Source organism: Homalodisca vitripennis, chromosome 6 (assembly GCF_021130785.1).
Source record: "Homalodisca vitripennis isolate AUS2020 chromosome 6, UT_GWSS_2.1, whole genome shotgun sequence".
NCBI classification, from domain to species: domain Eukaryota; kingdom Metazoa; phylum Arthropoda; class Insecta; order Hemiptera; family Cicadellidae; genus Homalodisca; species Homalodisca vitripennis.
The window spans coordinates 32,239,694-32,261,247 of NC_060212.1; the positions used below are offsets into that span (position 1 = coordinate 32,239,694).

Sequence of the window (21,554 nt, forward strand, 5' to 3'; positions counted from 1 at the left end):
CAGTTCCCATTTGGGGAAGGAACTGCAGAACCAATTTCATTTTTAAATTGCAGAAGCAAGCTTTGCGGATTATTTTTGGGCTAAGTAGGCATCAATCTTGTAGAAATGTATTTAAAAACAACAACATTCTTACTTTCCCAAGCATATTTATTTATGAATCTTTAGTTTTTTTTAAAAAGAATGAATACTTTATGACACTAGCTAACACCAATTCAGATTATTCACTTAGAAACCGGCTTAACATTCCAGTTCCACAACATCCTACTTCTTTTTTTCAAAAACACGTAACTTACAACTGCATTAAACTTTTCAACTCACTTCCAGATGCTTTAAAGGTGGATTGTTCTTTAACCTTGTTCAAAAATAACTTAAAACAGTTCCTCATCGACGGTTCCTTTTACAGTGTCCAGGATTTTTTGCATAAATTGTAAATAGTAGACTAAATATAGTTTTGTTTTTTTTCTTTGATGTATACTTAGCATAACATGTAACACTGTATAAGTTAGTTAAGCTAGCCCTGTGTGTATACTTTAATGACGTTGCTAATGCATGAAAATGTTATTTTGAGCAATAAAGGATTTTGATTGATTTTGATTGATTTGATTGATTAATAATAAAGCTTAAAATCACATGTAATCTCGTTCTAATATATTTTTTGAGTTATAATGGGGGAAAGTTAATAATGAGCCTTATATTCTTATTGTATTCTTTCGGAATTCCTAATGCGATATTCAATGCTACAAGTAAAATTCTATTAACAGTACTCGTTATAACTAATGTACATTTGTTTTAATTATAGGATTCATGCCAAAAATTTTATTTTAGACTCTCTATCACAGTAGCAGTGTATTGTAAAAACTATAAAGATCAAGTGCAAAATCGCCAAGGCGTTGCACATCCTACTAGGTTTTTAAAACAATATGAATGATTTAAAGACTTTACATTTATTATTTATCAAAGTTTCATATTAGGAACAATATCAAGTATAATCCTGTAATTCCTATTAAAGACTGAAATATTCAGTCAGTCAAGTTATTTGAATGATATGTATACTATTTCCTTTTAAATGTACATTTTCAATAGATAAATTAACATTAAAAACCCTCGTCTACAGCCCTACCAGGTCTGAAAGTATTTTAGGTTTCTCTCAGTTTTTAGTTCGATTGCTTGCTTGAGAGTAAAGCTTTATCGGTCTGGAATTAGCTTTGTTATAGCGTGATCCTTTATTTCAACACCAGTGCATCTTTTATTAGAAAAGAAACAGCCTAAGCCAATTAACTTGTCCAAGTACATTTTTATCGGATGGAAATCGATTCAATTACCTTTCCTAAACTACAAAAAAGCCATTCATTACAAAATATTATTTAAACACGTTTATGGTTCAAACTAATTAGTTCATTTCAAAATTAATGATTAGGAAATATGATTGAATTGACAGTGAAGCATTTGCTGTAATGTTTTTTTCTAGTTACTTGTTTCATATGGCTACACTGACATAGAAAGTCTTCAACATTTAATCTTTGATTGTGTGCAATATAACGACTTCAGACATGAATTGCTCACTAAACTGAAAGCAAAGAAAATAGATCCACCTTATATATTGAAAAATCTTTTAACGAGCTTTGATATGGAAATAATACTGGAAATTGTAAGTTTTCTTAAATCTATAAATAAGGTAATAAAAAAAAAAAAAAAAAAAAAAAAATGGTCATACAATACAAGAATGTTTATCGAGGTTCCATGCTCAAAGTAAGCAGAACCTGCTGAAATTCAGCGAACAAGAAGAAAGAAAGGCTACACTGATATATTTTGTTTATCCGTTTTACTGCTTTTTTGTGTTAGCTGTAGCCGTATAATGTATTGTTCAAAAGTCTTGTACATGTTTTTGGGCGTCGGCGATTTGTCAATGGAAATAATACTTTTGTAGTTGTACAGGTTATGTTGGGAAATGAAGGATTTTGATTTAACCTCAGAAATTAAATACTACCCTTTAAGTATTTCAGGTTTAGAGACAGAACTAGTATTTGACAAAAGATAGCGTTAAAATGATTTTTGGAAACTCTGTTATATTTTTATTTTTGATTACCGGGTTATGTTTGAGTGTTTGGTGTTATCAAGATAAAGATGAATTTCATGAAGAACTTATGATTAAACCACTTGCCAGTGGTCATGTTTATTCTTATTTTCAGTTTACAACATTATGGAATAAATTTCATCCTCACCATATTTGTAAGTAGTCAAGCTTAAGGACGTAGGCTAATCTTCCATTACTAAAATGTATTTGTTTTATAGACAAAATGAAGGGGTATCAATTTACAAAATCGTGACCATGGAAAGGTATGTTAATTTTTTTTTCCTGAAAACTACAATTTTTCCTGAAAACAATAGTGAAGAAAAAATTCGTCGGCAACAAAAATCAAAGGAGTTACGATTTTTTGAAATCCTCTGAAAAACTCTGTTTTTGACAGTACTTACCTCTGGCAATTTTACTGAAATGATGACGTTAATCCTGTCAACGATGCCTGCCCGCTGCGCACTGCTTGCTCTTTTAGAAAAAAAATTAACTCGAGCTTGCAAAAGTCGAATCCAAGATCACGTGATGCCCCTGATCCTTAACCCTCCAAGTGTTGTTCGACAAAATTTTGTCGGTTATTTTCCATCCTTAATCCAATAATGGCCGAAAGGCATCAATATAATACAATGATATACTTTCCCCCCAGTTTATATGCACCTGTGATAATAATACTTGGCTATAAATGCCCAACCCATGAAAAAAAGTCCATTTTTCATGGTCACGGTATTGTAAATAAATACCAATGAAGGATAGATAGACAGAGACTTATTAATTTTTAGCTTTAAAAAGTCGGCTTTCAAAATCCTACAGTCATCTGTTTCAGAAATGGTTCAGATATTTGATTTGAAAGTTCCATCTTATCAATACGACCAATTGCAAGGTGGTGCCCCCTCCTCCCACTGTGGCTGCAGGCCGCAGTATAATATAATAGTATAATAAGTGGTCACCACCACAATCGAATAATCGATATCCATGTTTACGTGAACTATCGAAACCAAAATTTTGAACCAAATTACGTTATAGGTATTTTAAATTACAGTATATAGTTCAACTGTTTTTATATCTGAAAAAGTAATAATTGACATTAAATAACCCTCCGGCTGGCGTGCATTTGAGCCTTGACTGGCACCCTGTTTTGAAGCCTCGTGCAGAGTTTTTAATTTTTTATCCTGTACAATTAATTATTGTAGAGAAAACACAAAAGTGTTATACATTAAATTACTCTGCAGAATGTGTTGTACAATATAAACATAATTATAATTTGACTTTGAATGGTGACTTTGAATTTGAATAAAATTGATCTGAATAATGGTGGATGTTTGATGGTCAGAACTCAAAAAATTTGTTTTACAAAAAAAACACTTTTTTGTTATGCCATTAAAAAAAACTCAAAAATAATTTTATTTAAAAATCTAAAATATGCAAAATGTTCACTTACTTATGCAAAAAAATAAAATACATAGTTATAAAGACTTTTAGGTAGCTAAATCTTAAGCTCAGCGACTACCGCTCCAATCGCCGTAATTTTTTGCATACTAACACAGGTTAACGTAATTTCACCGAAAACAATAGTCCCGATTATCGCTAACATATAAAAACCAGTTTTTCGGCAGTAAAATGTTGGCAATACAAAACACATAAATAACGAGATTGTCGACTATCAAACTAAAAACAATGGCCGACCATGGTCGTTTTGATGAGTTTACAGTAGTCACGTGACAAACAGGAAAGTTTCCGATTGGCCGGGCGGGTCACGTGACCTATAGGACGGCTTCGATTGACCGCCAGACGTAAACAAACAAACCCACATGGACAAGGAATAATTAGTGAAGTTATTGACATGGCGTGCGATGGTTCTTGTCACACGCTAAAAAGACCCTAGCTTGCGTATTCAAAACTCAGATCACGCGATGCTTGCCCGCTGCGCAGCGCTTTGCGCTGCTTGCTCTTTTAGAAAAAAAATTAACTCGAGCTTGCAAAGTCCAAGCCCAGATCACACCATGACTGCTTACACACACAAAACTCAGACAGAACTAACGCAGGTTTCATTACAAGCACAAGGTAACCGGCGCGCGTTTATCACTGATAAGATAAGACGAGTTTATACCAGAAGTAGTACCTGGACTACTGCCCTACGAACTAATAATACCAAAAAAAAGAATAAATGCGATGTCAGTCAGGTTTTTTTAATTTTATTTTTCCGACATTTTTTTTTGGGGGGGGGAGTAAACGGCTACGGCGATAATCGGGATTATTTCTTTCGGTGAAATTACGTTAACTTGTGTTAGTATGCAAAAAATCACGGCGATTGGAGCGGTAGTCGCTGAGCTTAAGATTTACCGACTTTTATTTACAAATAAAACTACTATTGAAATTGGAATCTGGCCACTAACAGTTGCCGAGTCGCATCACGCCAAAGTAGTTCGGAGCTTTTAGCAGCCAGTAAAAGAAAAAATATTCATATATATATATAAAAGTGAATACATTATTAGAAGGCTTGGGATCTTGTGATTAAAGTGATATAACTTTTATGTGATTCGAGCGGTAATTATTGGAACTATGACGTAAATAGTAGACGATGTTTAATGAGTCGTATATTACAACTCTGCCAGTTCACAGCGGGAAAAATGAGTCGTAATTTACGACGTTGCCAGTCGGAGGGTTAAATTATATAAATGACAATAGCCGAATTTAATTTTAATAATCATTGAATCACAAAAGGCACTCGGAAACTTTATCTTTCACTTGCCGAGTGAGTGCACTGCACCGCAGAGCCCTTATTTTTCACGATTCAATTATTTTGTATTTGGCCGTTTTTGTTACATATGTGTTAATATAACCAAACTATCATATGATCGGAACATCAAATACCCGTGATGTTGTGGTAGCGCACTCACCCGGCAAGTGGGAGATCCGGGTTCGAGTCCCAGCGGAACAAGTACTTTTTGTGATTAAATGTTTAGGTATTGAAATTAAATTTGGCTATTGCCATTTATACAAATTTAATTGATGTAAATTAAAGTCGAATTGAAAGGTATTTGGTTTTTTGGTCATATTATGTTGTTTATTTATTTAAACACATGTGACAGAAACGGATAAACAGTTGTTGTTATGTTAATATAACAACAACAGTAATAAACAACAACAGAAATTACTGATAAAAAAACAACTACAATCAACTCTATAACAATAATATAAATAATTCTATGACAAAAAAAGTGTAATATTACTTAGAATATTGGGAAAAAAAGTTGAACATAAAATTGAGTAAAAAAAGGTAGTGACCAAATTTGGAAAATATTGAAACTATAGTAATAGGTCTGTAATTTTGTTAATAGTTTTTTTTTTTAAATTTGGTATAGCTTAATGCATTTCTTAAACAATTGAAAAGTTTAACAATCAATTCTCAAAAATCTTTAGTTTTAGTAATATAATTGAACATCTATTTAAAAATGAAACACTGGAAATAACTCATTCTCATTGTCGGTAATTATCAATCTCCTTTAAACAGTCTTTAACTGATAGTTACAAAAAATTGCTCGTTTGCTAACCCCTTGCAATTGGTTAATTTTCTATTGCCAATTATATAACTTACTTTCAAGCAATAAAAATATCTTGGTTGCTTTATACTTATTTACTAAATTCTTAAGGGCTTGCTAAATCAGCATTTAAATTATTTGTAAAAAAAATTGGTCACCATATTTTTACTTAAAATTTGTATTTTCAATATTTGTAATGAGAATTGAAGAATCTATAATTCGACGTTTGTCAGACGTATAGGGTTGAGTGTTTTTTGTACTAAAATGAAAAAGTTAAGCAATATGTCTGAAGTGTAACTTGTATGGTTTCAGTTGACCACTGCCACCTCTTTCCCCCTCCACTGGGAGAGTTGATTGATAGGTTCAACGTCCGTGAACTCCACATCAGCCTGACGGAGGGTTTATGGAGGCATGAGGGCTGGGGTTACCCTGTCTTAGATGCTCCACCAGGTGCTGAGCTGTGGGTCTGGTTCAAACCTGGTACTCAGAAGTAAGTGGTATACGTTTTAAGTTTAATATAGGGCCACTTATTCAGGCACTTCAGATAATTCTAAATTTGGGCCAGATAAGAGAATGCTTTGGTTAATTGAATGTTTCTAAAGTAGTCGCTAGGAAATATAAATCTTTAGTCAATGAGCCATTCCTAAATTAATCATTAGGTTTTTAGAAAAATATTAAATAAGCAGTTGTCTTTCTTGTATTGTTTAAAAGTCTATAGTGCGCTGAATATTGTTGTTTGTCAAGTTACCCTGTACAAAATACAAAGAACTGTTAATAGATGAGTAAAATATTGAATTGATGTTTCAAGATCAAGTTCTGTGCAATTTGAAAATTCAGTGATAATACAAGAATCCCCCACATGAATTAGTACTTAGAGTTATTATAAGTTTTTAATACAATCGAAGTAAAGTTTGGGGAAATATCAAGACGGTGCCCTAATATTGGTGACAACAGTGTAGTACAATATAGCAACTCACAATACTATCACATGAAGAAGAGATCAGATTGCAGATCTCGAAATGTAGTGTTACTGATTTTGTGTTTCACTTAACAATAGCAAATGTCCGGAAAAATCCTGCTTCCTTCACTATCACATGTTATGTTTTCCAAAATTTCTGTACATAAATTTGACTCAGTGTTACTGATTTTGTTACACCACTTAACGAAGTAGAAAATAAAAAAAAATGCTATTACAATTTAACTCCTTGACAAAATTAACGCAGCACTAAATAATTCTCTTTTATTACTTATAAAAATACCTTATTTGTCTCATATTGTTACTCAGGATTCTTAGCTTGATAAAGGAGATATTGTGGCCAGTTGCTATCCTTATCTAATGTAATTATCTTATCTTAATGATTACAGAATTCCAATAGTGTGTTATGTGGACATGTACAACCTTGCTCTTTTCCATAATGTGACTCACTGAAAATGTTTATCAGGGTAATGACATTTCTCCTCTCAGTCTGCGCCTGAGTTTACTTTGTGGTGGAAGTGCAACAGCAGTATGCCTCGATTCTTGACACCAAGAGAAGCGGCTAGAATAAGGTTTTTTGTACAGCAGGGGCGTTCGTATAGAGAAGTTGCTGCTTTGTTTGGCATACACAACACAACTGAGTGGTACAGCGGTTTCAAGAAACCAGGAGCGACAATAGGAGGCGAGGTCAGGGCCGTCCTCGGGCTACAAGCGAAGCTGACGACCGTTTTGTAAGGCTAAACGCATTAAGAAATCGTACTCCAACAAGTACAGAGCTGCAAGCAATGTTAAGAACAACTCGAAATCTCCAAGTTACAAGTAGAACTATACGCCGACGTCTCCATGAAGGCACATTGAGCAGCAGAAGACCTGCCAGAGGCCCACTTCTCACCAGAAGGCATCAAGTAATGAGATTACAGTTTGCTCAAAATCATGTCAATTGGATTGTGGAGGATTGGAAGGCAGTCCTCTTCACTGATGAAACAAGAGTCAGTCTGAGGCCTCCGGATGGACGAGAGCGTGTATGGAGAAGGCGTGGAGAACGTTTCGCTCAGGCCTGTTTCTCACCTCAGGTACCTTTTGGGGGTGGTTCTGTTATGTTTTGGGGAGGAATTAATTATGAGGCGTGTACAGAGTTAGTAACAATAGCTAGACCAGCTCTAAATGCTCCTAGGTATGTAGAGACTATACTACAAGAACATGTTGTACCTTTTGCACCTTTCGTTGGCCCTCAGTTTGTGCTAATGCACGATAACGCCAGACCACACAGTGCCGCAGCAGTGACAGACTACTTAAGAGAGGTTGGTATCACTACCCTGGAGTGGCCACCAAGAAGCCCTGATTTAAATCCAATAGAGCATGTGTGGGACACTTTAAAAAAAACGAACATGTGCTAGAAATCCACCTCCAGCAAACCTTGCAGAGCTGGAACGTGCTGTAAAAGAGGAGTGGCAGGGAATACCTATTGAAGATATCCAGCACCTCATTGAAGGTATGCCTAGGAGGCTCCTGGCAGTGATTTAGGCAAGAGGGGGTAATACCCGTTACTAAATAAGGGGAAATTAACTTTCAACTAAAGTGGAATAATTATAATGTGTTAAATTACGTAAGTAGTTAAATGGATAAATTAATTCATATTTAATTATAATTTTTTATTCATTAAATCTTGACATAACTAACCACACACAGATTTTGTTGAGTTTTCCTTGTCTTTTTCTCTTAAATATATTTTTTACAGCATGGTTAGAGATTTATTAATAACTTAGAAAATGAATTTAATAAGTGCTGCTGCGATAATTTTGTCCAGGAGTGTAGTTATTAATTAATGATAGTAAATGCTCTTGTTTTATATTTTCAGTATTGACAAGAACTGGAAAGAGTTAAATGGAGCACTATCTGGTCTTTTGTGTGCTTCCCTCAATTTCATCGATTCATCAAACAGCATGAGCCCGGAGATGAGTTTCAGGCCTATGGGAATAGAAGATCCGGAGCAGCCTCTTAACTCCACACTGCTCCGTTACGGCACTCTGCCCAGGGAGATTGTCTGCACGGAGAACCTGACTCCTTGGAAGAAACTGCTGCCGTGCGATGCTAAAGTAAGTCAATAATTTGATTGACATCCTTAGAGATGTAAAATCATTCTCTATTTCTCACACATACATATTACTGGCTGAAGAAACTGTTAATGCAATGCAGTCTTCTCTCACAGCATTCTGACAGAGAGCTATTAGCCTTGAGAACATCAAGCTGAAAACAAAAGCTTGTAACCTGCGGATGAGTGCGACAGAATATAGTCAAACGAGTGAGTGGTGTTTGTTATTTAGTCGCATATGAGTGAGCAAGATATATTTGTTTTAGGCTATTACTGAGAACTAATGCGTTTATTGCCATATCTAGCAGAGTATTTTACACATAACTATAAAGGGAAGGGTTGATTCAGTGTGTACATTGAGTTTAAGTTAAGTTCACTTTCCTCTTTGTTGTAGCTTTTATTTTCTGTTTTGATTGAAGTTCAGTTGGTACGGCCGGAATTAGTTGTAATCATGATAAAGACGTTTCATCAATTTTAGATTTGTACGGATGCATTGTTGTGATTAGCGATTACAATGCAAACTCAATTTAATCACCTTGACGTTACAACAAATTAGGAGATTCTGGCGGCAGTTTAGTAAATGAAAATAGGGCTGAAGTTGATCATGGTGTACGAGAAACACGCTACATTTGCGCTGACTATTAAGCAGCTCTGTAAGTGGCAAATAAACCCAGCAGTAGCCTATATAGCAACACCGTTAAAACTAGGCACTCAAAGGGTTAAATATTTATTGTCATAATGAACATTATATGTTGGAAACTGAAATGTGTGTATCTCTGTATTGTACTAAATCCAAAATCTGTATATGTTTCAGAGAGGCCTGGCCACATTGCTGAATGCAGGATACATTCACAACACAAAACTATCATTCACTAGGCGTCCACTTCAGACATATTTGCATGGTAAGTTTACTTTAATTTACTTGTTGCTTTATGAACCATCTGTACTGACTACCATATTGGTTGTAGCCCTATAAGGACAATGTTGAACTTTAAACACTTTTACAGCCTTATTTTTTGCTGTATAAAGATATACCGAACGGATGTAACACATGGGGTGGAAATGTCCTAGGTCGTAATAATAAATACATGATATTGCAAAGTTTGTAGGCAAGTTTATTGTGGCAAGGACTTACACGCATCTATTCTAGGTTGTAAATTTAAAACAGAACTTTACCACCTTGCTACCAAAACAGAATAAAAATTAGACTCAAATGTTACCTAGGGATGGGCCTAGTGGTTCCCATGTTCTTTAGAATATTGCCTACGAAACTCAATCACTAACAGAACACTATAACTGACATCCCATTAAATGAAGACTTAGTGATAAACAACGAAGTCATTAGTCTTGGCTCAACATTAACTTTAGACATCTGAGCTCAACAGTTTTTAGTCCCAAAATAGCCGAAGTCTAATGGTAGTAAAGTGGTGCCAGTTAGGTTAACGTTCCGCCAAGAATTTAGTTCCAAGAACATCAGTAAAATAGTAATAACAATTAACGATTTTCAGGATTTAACCCTTTGCGCGCTGTTGACAAATATAACCGCCAATTTTTACTTTGCTAAAAACGCTGTTGACAAATATATTCGCTTTTAAACATTCAGTGTATTATTGGGAGTAAGTATTTCCTGTTTTGCCGGTGGAGTATAGCAGCTGCTGGAGCATAAATCCCTCAATAGAAAAACACAGTAATAGTTGTCCCCGCCTCCCGGTTGTTCTCCAAGCTGCAAAATGGCGGTGCACTACCCATGCCACTGTCTGTTTTGCCAGACACTAGCATTACTGACGAACTAACTCGCCGGCTTAGTTCGTTTGTGGACTGCGAGTGGAACCGTTGTGCGCACGATGTCAAATTGGTTTTTGACATATTGGGAAGATGTGTTGTGTGTACACGCAACGGTTTACGCAAGGAGACCATTTACGTGTGCTAGACATGCACCGCCCAGCCGAACCTGCACCTGGATACGTGTTTCAAGACGTACCACACGTTGATGTTACCTTGAAAACCGTGATGGCTAATTTTAGATCTTTTTATATCCATTAATGTTTTATTTTAACTATAATATACTATAATATAATATTATACACGATGGTAAAATTTCATTCAACATTTTGTTAAATTTTGTGTATTTATATTGTTTTATAAGTTAACCCTTTCAGTGCCAGACAAAAAATCAAAAGTTGGTCTGAGAAATGCCAGTGATTTTTCACTTAATACTACTGAAGGATGCCAGGCCTATTTCAGCCGTTTTGCAGTGTTTTACTAAAAAAGTGTAAAAATTACAAATATTGAGATATTTTCCTAATTTTTTCATTGTTTTGCAGTAAAATAAATTCCCTTATAAAAAACTACAAAGCAAATTATATTTATAAATGTAATTAACTTAAAAAAATTTTTTAAATTAGACATTTTACTTATAGTTTTTATATTTTTCCAGTTTCACATGAAAAATAGTACTTTAAAAAAAATTATTTCACTATAACACATACTATCACTTGAAAGAGGAATTAAAACTGAATACACATATAAAAAGTTTTGATTAATATATTTCAAAAACCAAAAAAAATCATGTTAATTTTTTTAGAAAGTTACATTTTCAATTTTTTGTGTTATTTAGCTTCTTTATAAAGCTTATAATATTTTCCACTATGAAACCATTAAAAACTGTCTGAAACTACTTTCTACTTAAAAAATAATGTACACTTTGTAAAATATTTAAAAAAAATTTACACATTTTTGTACATAGGTATTATAGTTAGGCGGTAACACAAATATGGTGAGGCAAACATAAGGGATGCAATCCTTTTTTACAGCGTTTGCACACAAATGTGGTTTCATTTTATTGAAGTTTACTTTTTATGTTAGTAAAACATTGTTAGTAAACTTTTTATCAACAAACAAACACTGTGGAAGCAGCAACACAAACAACCAAACACAGAGGTTAGACTTGAACTATCAGCTGACACAACTTTGTCTGATGCAACAACCACGGCCATTTCTATCATTGCTAAACACCTGACTAACCTTACGATATTACTATTATTTTTTTTATGTAGATTGGTTCATTCTGATTGTTTGTATACCAACAAATTTATAACTAGTTAACAAATGATTGCGGTATGACTTTTATTCCGAACGTCCGTATATACGGACGTCGGCATTCTTCGGTAGTTATTCAAACGTCCGTATATACAGACGTTGGCATTTCTCGGTAGTTTTTCAAACGTCCGTATATAAGGACGTTGGCACTAAAAGGGTTAAATAAACGTATTAAAAAATTATACATTTTTCGTCCCCAAAAGTCTTTTTATATGGTAACAAGCTCAAAAACAACATTAGCGTTGACTTTATGGGAAAAAAGATTTTGAGTTAAATGTAGCATTTGGGTATGGTGCGTCCCAAATTGCCATAGCGCGGGAAGGGTTAAATATATATACAAGATGTCATAAAAAAGTACCAGGACTTTTTATAGAATATTTACAAGCAGCATCACTTAATTGCATAAATGATCAATTGTAAAGATAATTCCAATAGGGATAAACACAAGAGACTAGTAATTTCATTTAGTGTGGTAACAGAGATACGAATTTAGCAGTTCAAAAACGGTGAAGTGGAAAAATAAATACAGCTCCACATTATACCACTAAATTATCAGTAATAATATAATAATAATAATAAATGCGTTTATTTTTTCTCTTTTTTTAAATACATGTAAATACAGTATACAACAATATACAGATTACAGAGAAAAAAATATACCAACCCAAAAAGAAAATAATCTTGCACTTGGGTGGGAGCCATCATCAGCTTCTTAATTTAATTTTTTTAATAATAAGCAGCAAACCCAAGTTCTATAATAACAATATGAAAATACAAACAAATAATAATAAACAAACTAAAATTACTCATAACCATCAAATTAACACACATTAATTAGAGAAATCCAACTCACCTTCAATATAAAAACATACATTTACAATTAATAAAATAAGAACAAAATATTTTTACTGAACAACTAAATATAAATTTTCAATATTTAGTTGTAGGCCTTCATGTTTGTGAATAATGTTTTATATTAAGTGGTTACTTTCATTCAGCTCAGTGGTAGTTGCATGTTAACTGCATAACTGAAAAGTCTGTGTATTCTGCTTGTAGCTACTCAAAATTCGACTACAAAATTTAATATCAACGTACTTTGTGACTTGTCAAACGAGAATTTGTGTACGAAGAAACGATTTTTGAAGATGGTAGTTATTCTTTATTATGTGCTTAATAGTTTGAAGTTTTCAACGTTTACACAAGATTTAGAACAGTCTCTTGCAGCACTTGCTTATGAATAAAATCATAAAATAAATAAACGCACATGATGAGAGCAGTTAAGCTTTCTACACATAACATAGCTATGGTGGGAATAGTTGATTCAATGTGAATGTAGAATTTGCTTCAGTTCACTTTACTATTAGTGCAGCGCAGCGTCTGAAATCTGACACTGTCACAGACTTTATTCCTGGAATCTAAAAAATATCAGTGACGGAGAAGCTCAAAACGAACTCTTTGCAAAACTTTGTCAAAGCGAAGCTAAGAGTTCATTTTGAACTTCTTCATTGCTGACATTTATGAATCCCTTTAGATGAACATGACTTACAAATTCTAAGAGTCAAGTCTGTGACAGTGTCAGATGCTGCACTAAGAGGAAGGAAACTGGATACCCAACAGGGACCACTTCTGGCTGGTTTATACCTTCCAGATGAACCTACCACTAGGCACAGCAAAAACGGATGTGTCACTAAAATCTGGGCAACCCTATGATGTCCAGGAGCGGCACATCACTAACCGCAATGTCGAGATTCTGGGGTACAAGGGCAATTCGATAAGTCTAGTCTACTTCGGGAGATGACTGTTGGAGTTTGGTGGGATTCTTTCCCTAACTATCACACGTTCTTGCTAACCTCAACATAAGGGTATGCCACCCCTTGTCTGCTTTGACTGGAGAGGCTGGTTCAAAGCTGGCCTCCCCTTCTCCCAGGACATGACTTTGAGATTAGTGCCCTAATTCTTCCTCATGGACCTCGATAGGAGGCGGCCCCTACCCCCTAACCTTACCCATCCTGAATATCCTGTCATTCTGCAAGCAGGGCAAAGGTTCTTACAGGACTAAGTGCAATTTATAAGCTTCTTGTCCTGAGAGAACACAAAAAAAAAGAAAAAGAAAGAAAGAAAAAAGGTAAATTGGAGCAAACTCAGCATTCACAGTTAAGCTTTGTTGTTTAACAATATCAGTTCAGCAATAAAATCAGTTTGTGATTACACTGTAGAAATTGGATGTTAATGTTTCAGAACAAAGAGTGTACGGAGACAGGACTGGAATTGCGGCAAACAGTGTCTCTGGTGTACGATCTCGTGATCCTGGGTGGCTCCTCCCCCGACTGGTCCATCCGCAAACTATTTGGCCTTGGATTGGCTGGCCACTGTCCTCTGGCCTCGACCAGCACCATCTATATCGACATCACTTCCAACCAGGTTTGCCAACAATGTAATCTATCATCGTGATTTATTAGTGATTACTAATTAACCTGGAAACTTCATTTGGGCCATTTTTCAGGCACGCTGTCCAGAACCGTTGTATCGTTAAATAGGTTATGGATTGTATACCTGAACTTTGTATAAAATCTGCATATTTCTCTTACTTAACAGTCCTTTTTGATGCAGATAATTGCACAAAATAGTTTTCACATCAGAAAAAGGAAACAAATTATGAAACATTGCCCTTTACATCCCTGTAAACCACAAATACAATCTGGTACTTAAATTATTATTACACCGTATATATATATATGAATTATAGGTAGGCTAATTCAATTCTTCAACAGTAAGGTTTTTAATACCATATGTTTATAGTTGAAATACTCAGCAAACATACAATACAACAATATAATTTCTCAGAGAGTAAGTACACAATACTGTCACTTAAAGTTTGTAATTGTGTGAGACAAGAAACTAACCTTGTAATCGTGTGAGACACGTAACTAACCTGTATCCTGTCAAATTAATTTTGGACATAACGACAATTTTTGCCCAGTAAAGGAAAGCTGTTTCTTGTTTTACCCATCATTTAGGAAGTGAATTGTCCACACGTTCATTTGACAAAAATTTCATTAAAAGATATCAAACTCATATTAGTTTTAGAACTCCCAGCGTAACAATAACTGTCAATCAATGTTGGATTTGTAGTAAAACTGTGTTGTAACTGTCAATAATTGTATCGCCAACTCCAATACGTGACTAAACTGTTTTTCAGTAACAAACACGTAATGTTTCAGACAGGACAGACGTTCCGTTTGAGTCCTCTCCCAGACCGGACAGTTGTCAGTCACAGAGGCGGTCACCAGACTGAGCTGGCGGTCTACAATGTTCAAAACCTCGATCCCGACAGCATGTTCAACATCGCTCTGGTCCACGACAAACCCAGGATTTTCACACAGAATATTGCACCTGCTATTTTCGCCAACAGATACATTGTTGGTGAGTGGATTTCGGCTCTTCTTTGTCTGAGAGTTTAAGTTTTTTTTTTAATTAAGGGTATTTTTTTTGTTCCGATTCCTTTAAAGTAAAAATGAAGAACATTATGTTTTACCACGTCTATTATTAGAATTATAAACTAGTGTTGTTTTTCTTGAACCTACTTTACATGTATTAAATTAAAGATACAGTAATAATGGTTTACTTTTAACCTTAAATTAGTTTTCTAATAAAAGCAGATTCATTAGAATTTAGAATATTACCATTCATTCATTTTTTTTCACAGACTTTTAAAACTCGTAATATTTATGCTTCTTTGGAAAATGAAAGAATAACAGTAAATCAACATATATTAATGACATTAATTTGATATGGTTTCAAGTACAAATGTACTTTGGTATTATCGGGAGGCCATTCTGACCCTTTCTATTACTTATCATGCGATATAAGTGGGTTTATCATAGATGTGTTACTAGTAAGTAGTACCAAAGTTAAAGTTAACCTTTACGAGCGCTCATGTAATCGGAGTTTGAATTTGGGTACTATCTCGAGGAATGTTTTTCTTTTTTTCACGAAAATGTGGGGTGGCACCACTAAAGCCCGCACTGATGGCCAGGGGCATTTCCGGTTGGTACTTTCTTGGCGTCAGATCACATGCTAGATCGTCCGACATGAAAAAAATAGGAATATAGTGGCCTCCGGATAATACCAAAATACCATGGTTTCTAATAATTTAACATAATAACTTATTATTTTTTCAAAATCAAGTGAAGTTATCATGTGTAGGCAAGTGCATTTCGGATATGTGTAGGCTATGGGCAGGAGTTTGGTGGTATTGTGACCAAGGTTCACAATCGACACTGGCAGCCGATCACAATCATCTTCCTGGAGAACATCCCGTGGTTCGTGCCTGTCTATTTCCACACACTCAAGATCGTTAGCCAAGGCAGGACCATTACGCCATGTAAGTGTTTTAATGATTGCTCTGCAATAGTTTGAGATTAAGTGATTTTTTGTTAGTCATAAATAGACCTTCATCATTCATCCTTAATTTAAACTTTCAGACGCCTAAACTAGCAGATCAAGGATAAACTAGGATTTTCAGAATCTTTATTTTGTTTGTAAGATCAGTCATCAGATCTTATTTTGTTGAGATTCTTTTTCTCCCTTATCTTTATCTCCATTTCATTTCAAGCTCTTTTGAATGTTTGATTCACTTATACATTTTTATAAAACACGTCTCTACCTGTTTGTATTTTTCTATTTTATCAAATTTTTAATGTAAAAATATGTCACACTATAGTTTTGGCCCTTAAAGCTTTGGCTGTTCGATATGCAGTAGAAACATGTATTTTTATAAATTAACCTTTAAAGCGCTGAAGAAACTTTGGCACAAATATTGTTAGTGCACACTGAGTTTTTTAAATTGTTAATAAATTTATTTTCTTTTTTTATAACTTGAAATAATCAAGACCGTAATAAATAAATAAATCACACGAAACGATGCATAGAGAGTGACAATAGTTGTTGATTTATTGTCAACGAGACACACATTCCAGTTTGCCTCCCAATGGTCATAAATTTTATTTACGCATTCTTGCATATTTGTGGCACCCTCGTACAAGGTACTGTGATGTAAGGATATTGTTTACACAATCGGTTGGCTGTAAGTTTCTAAACACTGAAAGAAAGCATAAACAATTTCCTATATATTATCACTTTGTAATCTCGATCATGACAGACATTGTTTATTTGCCTCCACTTATAACTAATTGTGAATAAACTGCAAAATTGGATTAGTATCAATGGCAGCATTGACTCCAAACATGAAAACGGCTACGAGTACAATGGAAATCAAATAAGAGCACATTATTTCTTTGGGATATAAAAAATTATTTACACTGTATATGCAATAATTGTTAGTTGCATATTTTATAAGCAGTTTTATGATTATTTTTAAAACGCTCTCTATGTTATTTCAAGTGAACCATTTATGCACGGATATATTTGGTAAAGCCATCCTTTACTGTTTAAAACGTCGTTCCGAAATAAAACGCATATCATGTTTAGACAAATATTTTAGTTGTACAAACATGTTTCAATCTGTCTGTTACGTAAAATTATTGAAATGTGATGTTTGAGAATATGTTGTTAAGCTGTAAAGACAAAAACTAACGAGACTAACGAGATTCGTGGTGTTACGGTGCTAGTGGTGAAGCGGTACGTGCCAGGCAGAGAACGGCAGCGGCCGTATTACCTGGAGATAATGGTGGAGCTGCCGGCGCGATCTGTCACGGACATATCGGTGCAGTTTGACTATGTGTTCCTCAAGTGGCAGGAGTACCCACCGGACGCTAACCACGGCTTCTACATCGGCTCGGCTGTGATCACCGCCTGGCTTCCAGTCGCTCGCAACCTCACTGGACTCCCTCAGGACGGCTCACTCATATCTTCATGGTACGTCATTAAAACACTTGCTTACTGTTGCCCGAGTCTGCAAATTCGCAGATAATGCAGACTTTTGTATTTTCTGTTTCTTATTATTGTTATCCTGCCTACGGTATTACGATATTGAAGAGAGACAGAACGAATCCAGGAACTGCAAAACTCTGCTATTCGTTTTGTTTTTAAATTGAAACGATTCGACCACGTGTCTCCTTTTCATGAAGATGCTGATGTTATGTCTATGGAAACCGTATGCAGGATGCACTCCTGCATTATGACCCACAACGTTCTATCACATAAGGAGCCACATTGTATGAACAGGAAGGAAGCTTTCATACCAAGAGAACGTCTCACAATTCGGGACCCGCCATGTCACGCATTTGCTCCACTTTTCAAAAGTTGTGTTGGAGTTGGGAAGATAGAGCTTCTCCCTTTTCAGTCATAAATATTTAACGATCTCCTTGGTCACTTTAAACAACTCTACCAACAACTCCACCATGAATGTTTTTAAATTAGAATGTTTTAGTCATAATTAGATTTTAGTTAGTAAAAAATTAAATTAACGATCAGAAGATTAGTTGAAACCATTATTTGTTGATTTAGTTTGTTGTAATTTTCAGTTTATATTTGTGTTAGTTTAAGTCTTATTTTACATTGTATTTAATGATCTAAGTTATTCTGAAAAGTAGTCTGTAAACTGAGAAACACTTGGAAAAAGGGTTGGCAACAAATGTCTCGGATTAAGTAAATAAGTTATTTTTAAATTATTTATACAACATTTATCTATTGAAAAAAGTAGTTGTAGTGAAAGTGAACAATTTTTGCAGTATAAACGCTTCCCGGGACGGATACATGGTTCGTCTGCGCACAGAATCACTCATCATCACACTGCCGACCCCAGACTTCAGCATGCCGTACAACGTGATCTGCCTGGCCTGCACAGTAGTGGCTCTGGCTTTCGGGCCTCTTCACAATATTACCACCAAGAAGTGAGTGTTAATTGTGTTTGTAACGTTACTAAAATAACTCATCACCACAATTCTCAAACATTCGCCAACAGATCGGCCAAGTTCTCTGTTATTACCTTTGGATTAGTAACTCAATAAGTAAATTATCCAGGAATGAATTACTTGAGTATGTGTTTACAGGTTGCAGTTGACGAAAGCTGGGGAACCAAGAGGAGTATTCGCACTTTTCGCCAACAGATCGGCTAAGTTCTTCGTTACCCTTGGATTAGTAGCCGCAGCATCCATTTTTACTCTAAGACACTTCAATATAATTGTATTTTAATTAAATATCTACTAGTGAAATGAATTTTCTACAAGCAATATTTATTTTCTATGTAGCAACTTGTAAAATAGACGTACATTTTTTAAATGTACGCAAGCGGTCCATGACCAAAACAGTTGTAAGTCGTTTTATGCTTAAAGTATTAATATAAGATACAATGTTACCTGTGACTTTACTACGTTAAGGTTTACTTACCTGCCCATTTAAATGAACAAAGTGAATGTGAGCAAGTATGTATGAATTTAAAATAAGTTAAGAATGTAATATTGATGTCTGAAACAAAACTCAGGATTGTGAATTATTTATAACCTATAAAACATTGTTCTTTTTTATTAAGTTGTTTTGTAGTGTGCACCTTCACCAAATAATTATTTTTAATATTTGTATTTTGAATTTCATTTATTCCAAGTCCTAGATAAGTAACAAAGTTGGTTTCAACAGTGGAGTGAGTATCTTTTTATAAATATTTTGATCCAGAAAATAAGGGTACCAGATATAAAATTTAATTTAAGCTCAAATCACCAAGAAATTAAGTAAAAACTGGACACATTATCTTATAGGAACAAATTTTTTTTAAGATCTTATTAATACATAAGTCCCAAAAGAGACTTTTTTTTAACTTAATTTGTGTCCAAAAGTACTGAATGACAATTACAAAATGCATTTTATGAATAACATATGCATAAACATAGAATGCAAATATAGCATTTTGAGCAAAAAACAGATTTTTAATTGACTATATTTTTACTCTTAATTTATGTTGTAAACACGATCTTTTACAGCTGTGTGCCATTATTTGGTTAGCTCCTTACCAGACTTTGAGGTTGAACTGGTTGTAACTTCAAACACTAAATGAGCCGATCAACCACTTTTTGTTGTAGTTAAGGTTAACAATATTTTGGCTCTCCCTCCCTCCCTCTTAAAAAGTTTAAAGTAGCTTAATTGTTGGAAATTTAGTTGTGGACACAAAAATATATAGTATTATCAGGATTAGAAATAATTTGTATGTTTACAGAGAACTTTTTGCCCATTTTCAGTTGCTAAGCAACACAATGGAAAACCATTATACAATTTTACTCTCATGCCAATTACACAATTACAGTTCTTCTTCAGTGTATAAGTTAGTTTTTACTTCAAAATTGATAAAAAAAAGAAAATATGATACAATACTTCTACTTCAAACTCAACAGAGTCAATCGTGTCAGATTCTGTTACAATGTCACTAATATCAATTGGTATACAAGGATCACTCTTTCTGAGATATGTAAACTGTGTTATCTTAACCCTAGAATGGTAACGCGTAGTCTCTCAGACGACGCAAGCTACAAAAAACGGGTCCAGGTGGCAGGTACATGAGCAAGCTACAAAAACGGGTCCAGGTGGCAGGTACATGAGCAAGCTACAAAAACAGGTCCAGGTGGCAGGTACATGACGTGACCGACCCCCTACCACCAATACCTTCCCCCTGCCAGCTAAGGTCAATGCTGGATAGGGTTCCATTTTGTTTCATTCACTCAGTTCATTTCAGTGAGCCCATAGTCGTCTGGTAGACTACGCGTTACCGTTTATGTTACTTTTTTTTCCTGAGTAAATAAATATATGAAAAGTTGTTTTGTGCGAATGTAGTGTTAGTCTTTGTGATAATTTTTACCGTGGATGGTCAAGTAACCATGGCTGATCCACTGAACACTAGTTTTGAAATAAGAGAAATACTATCTGAACTTGAACGAAGTGATTGTGATGAACAAGAAAGTGATCATGATGATACGTTTTTGTTGGAGAGCAAGCGGATGAGGTTTTTGAACATGATACTCTTAGTGAGGTTGATAACACCGACGATGACCCAGACTATAATCCCAACACAGAAATATGTGTTGAACTAACAACTCCGCATATTCAGGGAAGACAAAAACTGCCAAATTTATCAAGGAATCTCAAACGCAACATTGAAGATGTCGTTGGCCCATCAACATCTGAGGCTCAAAATGTTATTGAAAAAGCAAGAACAAGGAAGATTTGTGCAGTTTGCCCAGCGAAAAAAAGGAGAATGACTCGATTCCAGTGCACAAAATGTTATAAGCATATCTGCTTGGAGCACCGAGGAATGCTGTGTGTAAAGTGTTCCAATAAAGACTGAAATCAACAAAAATCAGAAAAACATGACCTCTAGGATGTAAATAATGTAATTTTAAAATTAATTTAATTTTTATAAATTTTGATTCATTTTTTCCCTAAAGTAGTCTGAGAGACTACGCGTTACCATTTATGTGTGGCAAATAGGCGTTACCATTCTAGGGTTAAAATTTTGCTCAATTCAAAGACAAAACATTTCCGAACAAAGAACAGAATTATTTGTTTACAGTAATCTCCGCTACACAGAGGGTAACAATAAAATCACATACAGGAAAACTACACAGTTTGTCAACTACAAACAGTTTAAATAAAATCAAAGATCCATTAACATTAAAACAATTCATAGGCTTTGATGTATAATTTAAAGGTCAATGATTGGAAATAATGCTTTTAGCTGTAAATAATAAATCAACCTGATTGGAATCGATCGCACTTTGGAGGTTATGTGATGGATACCAAATGGGTTGCTCAATGCTTCCTTTCAAC

The 21,554-nt window shown here is 34.7% G+C and overlaps 1 protein-coding gene across 1 annotated transcript; it reads left to right on the forward strand.

The window, feature by feature from the left end:
- Positions 1–1,882: 1,882 nt before the first annotated feature.
- LOC124364218 (GPI transamidase component PIG-T-like) lies at positions 1,883–19,321 on the forward strand. Its single transcript, XM_046819534.1, is given in 11 exon segments — positions 1,883–2,229; positions 5,926–6,103; positions 8,448–8,685; positions 9,496–9,540; positions 9,542–9,583; positions 14,019–14,201; positions 15,002–15,203; positions 16,012–16,164; positions 17,411–17,657; positions 18,473–18,634; positions 18,794–19,321. Coding segments are annotated over 11 exon segments (1,776 nt in total). The 5' UTR covers positions 1,883–2,045; the 3' UTR covers positions 18,936–19,321.
- Positions 19,322–21,554: the final 2,233 nt, after the last annotated feature.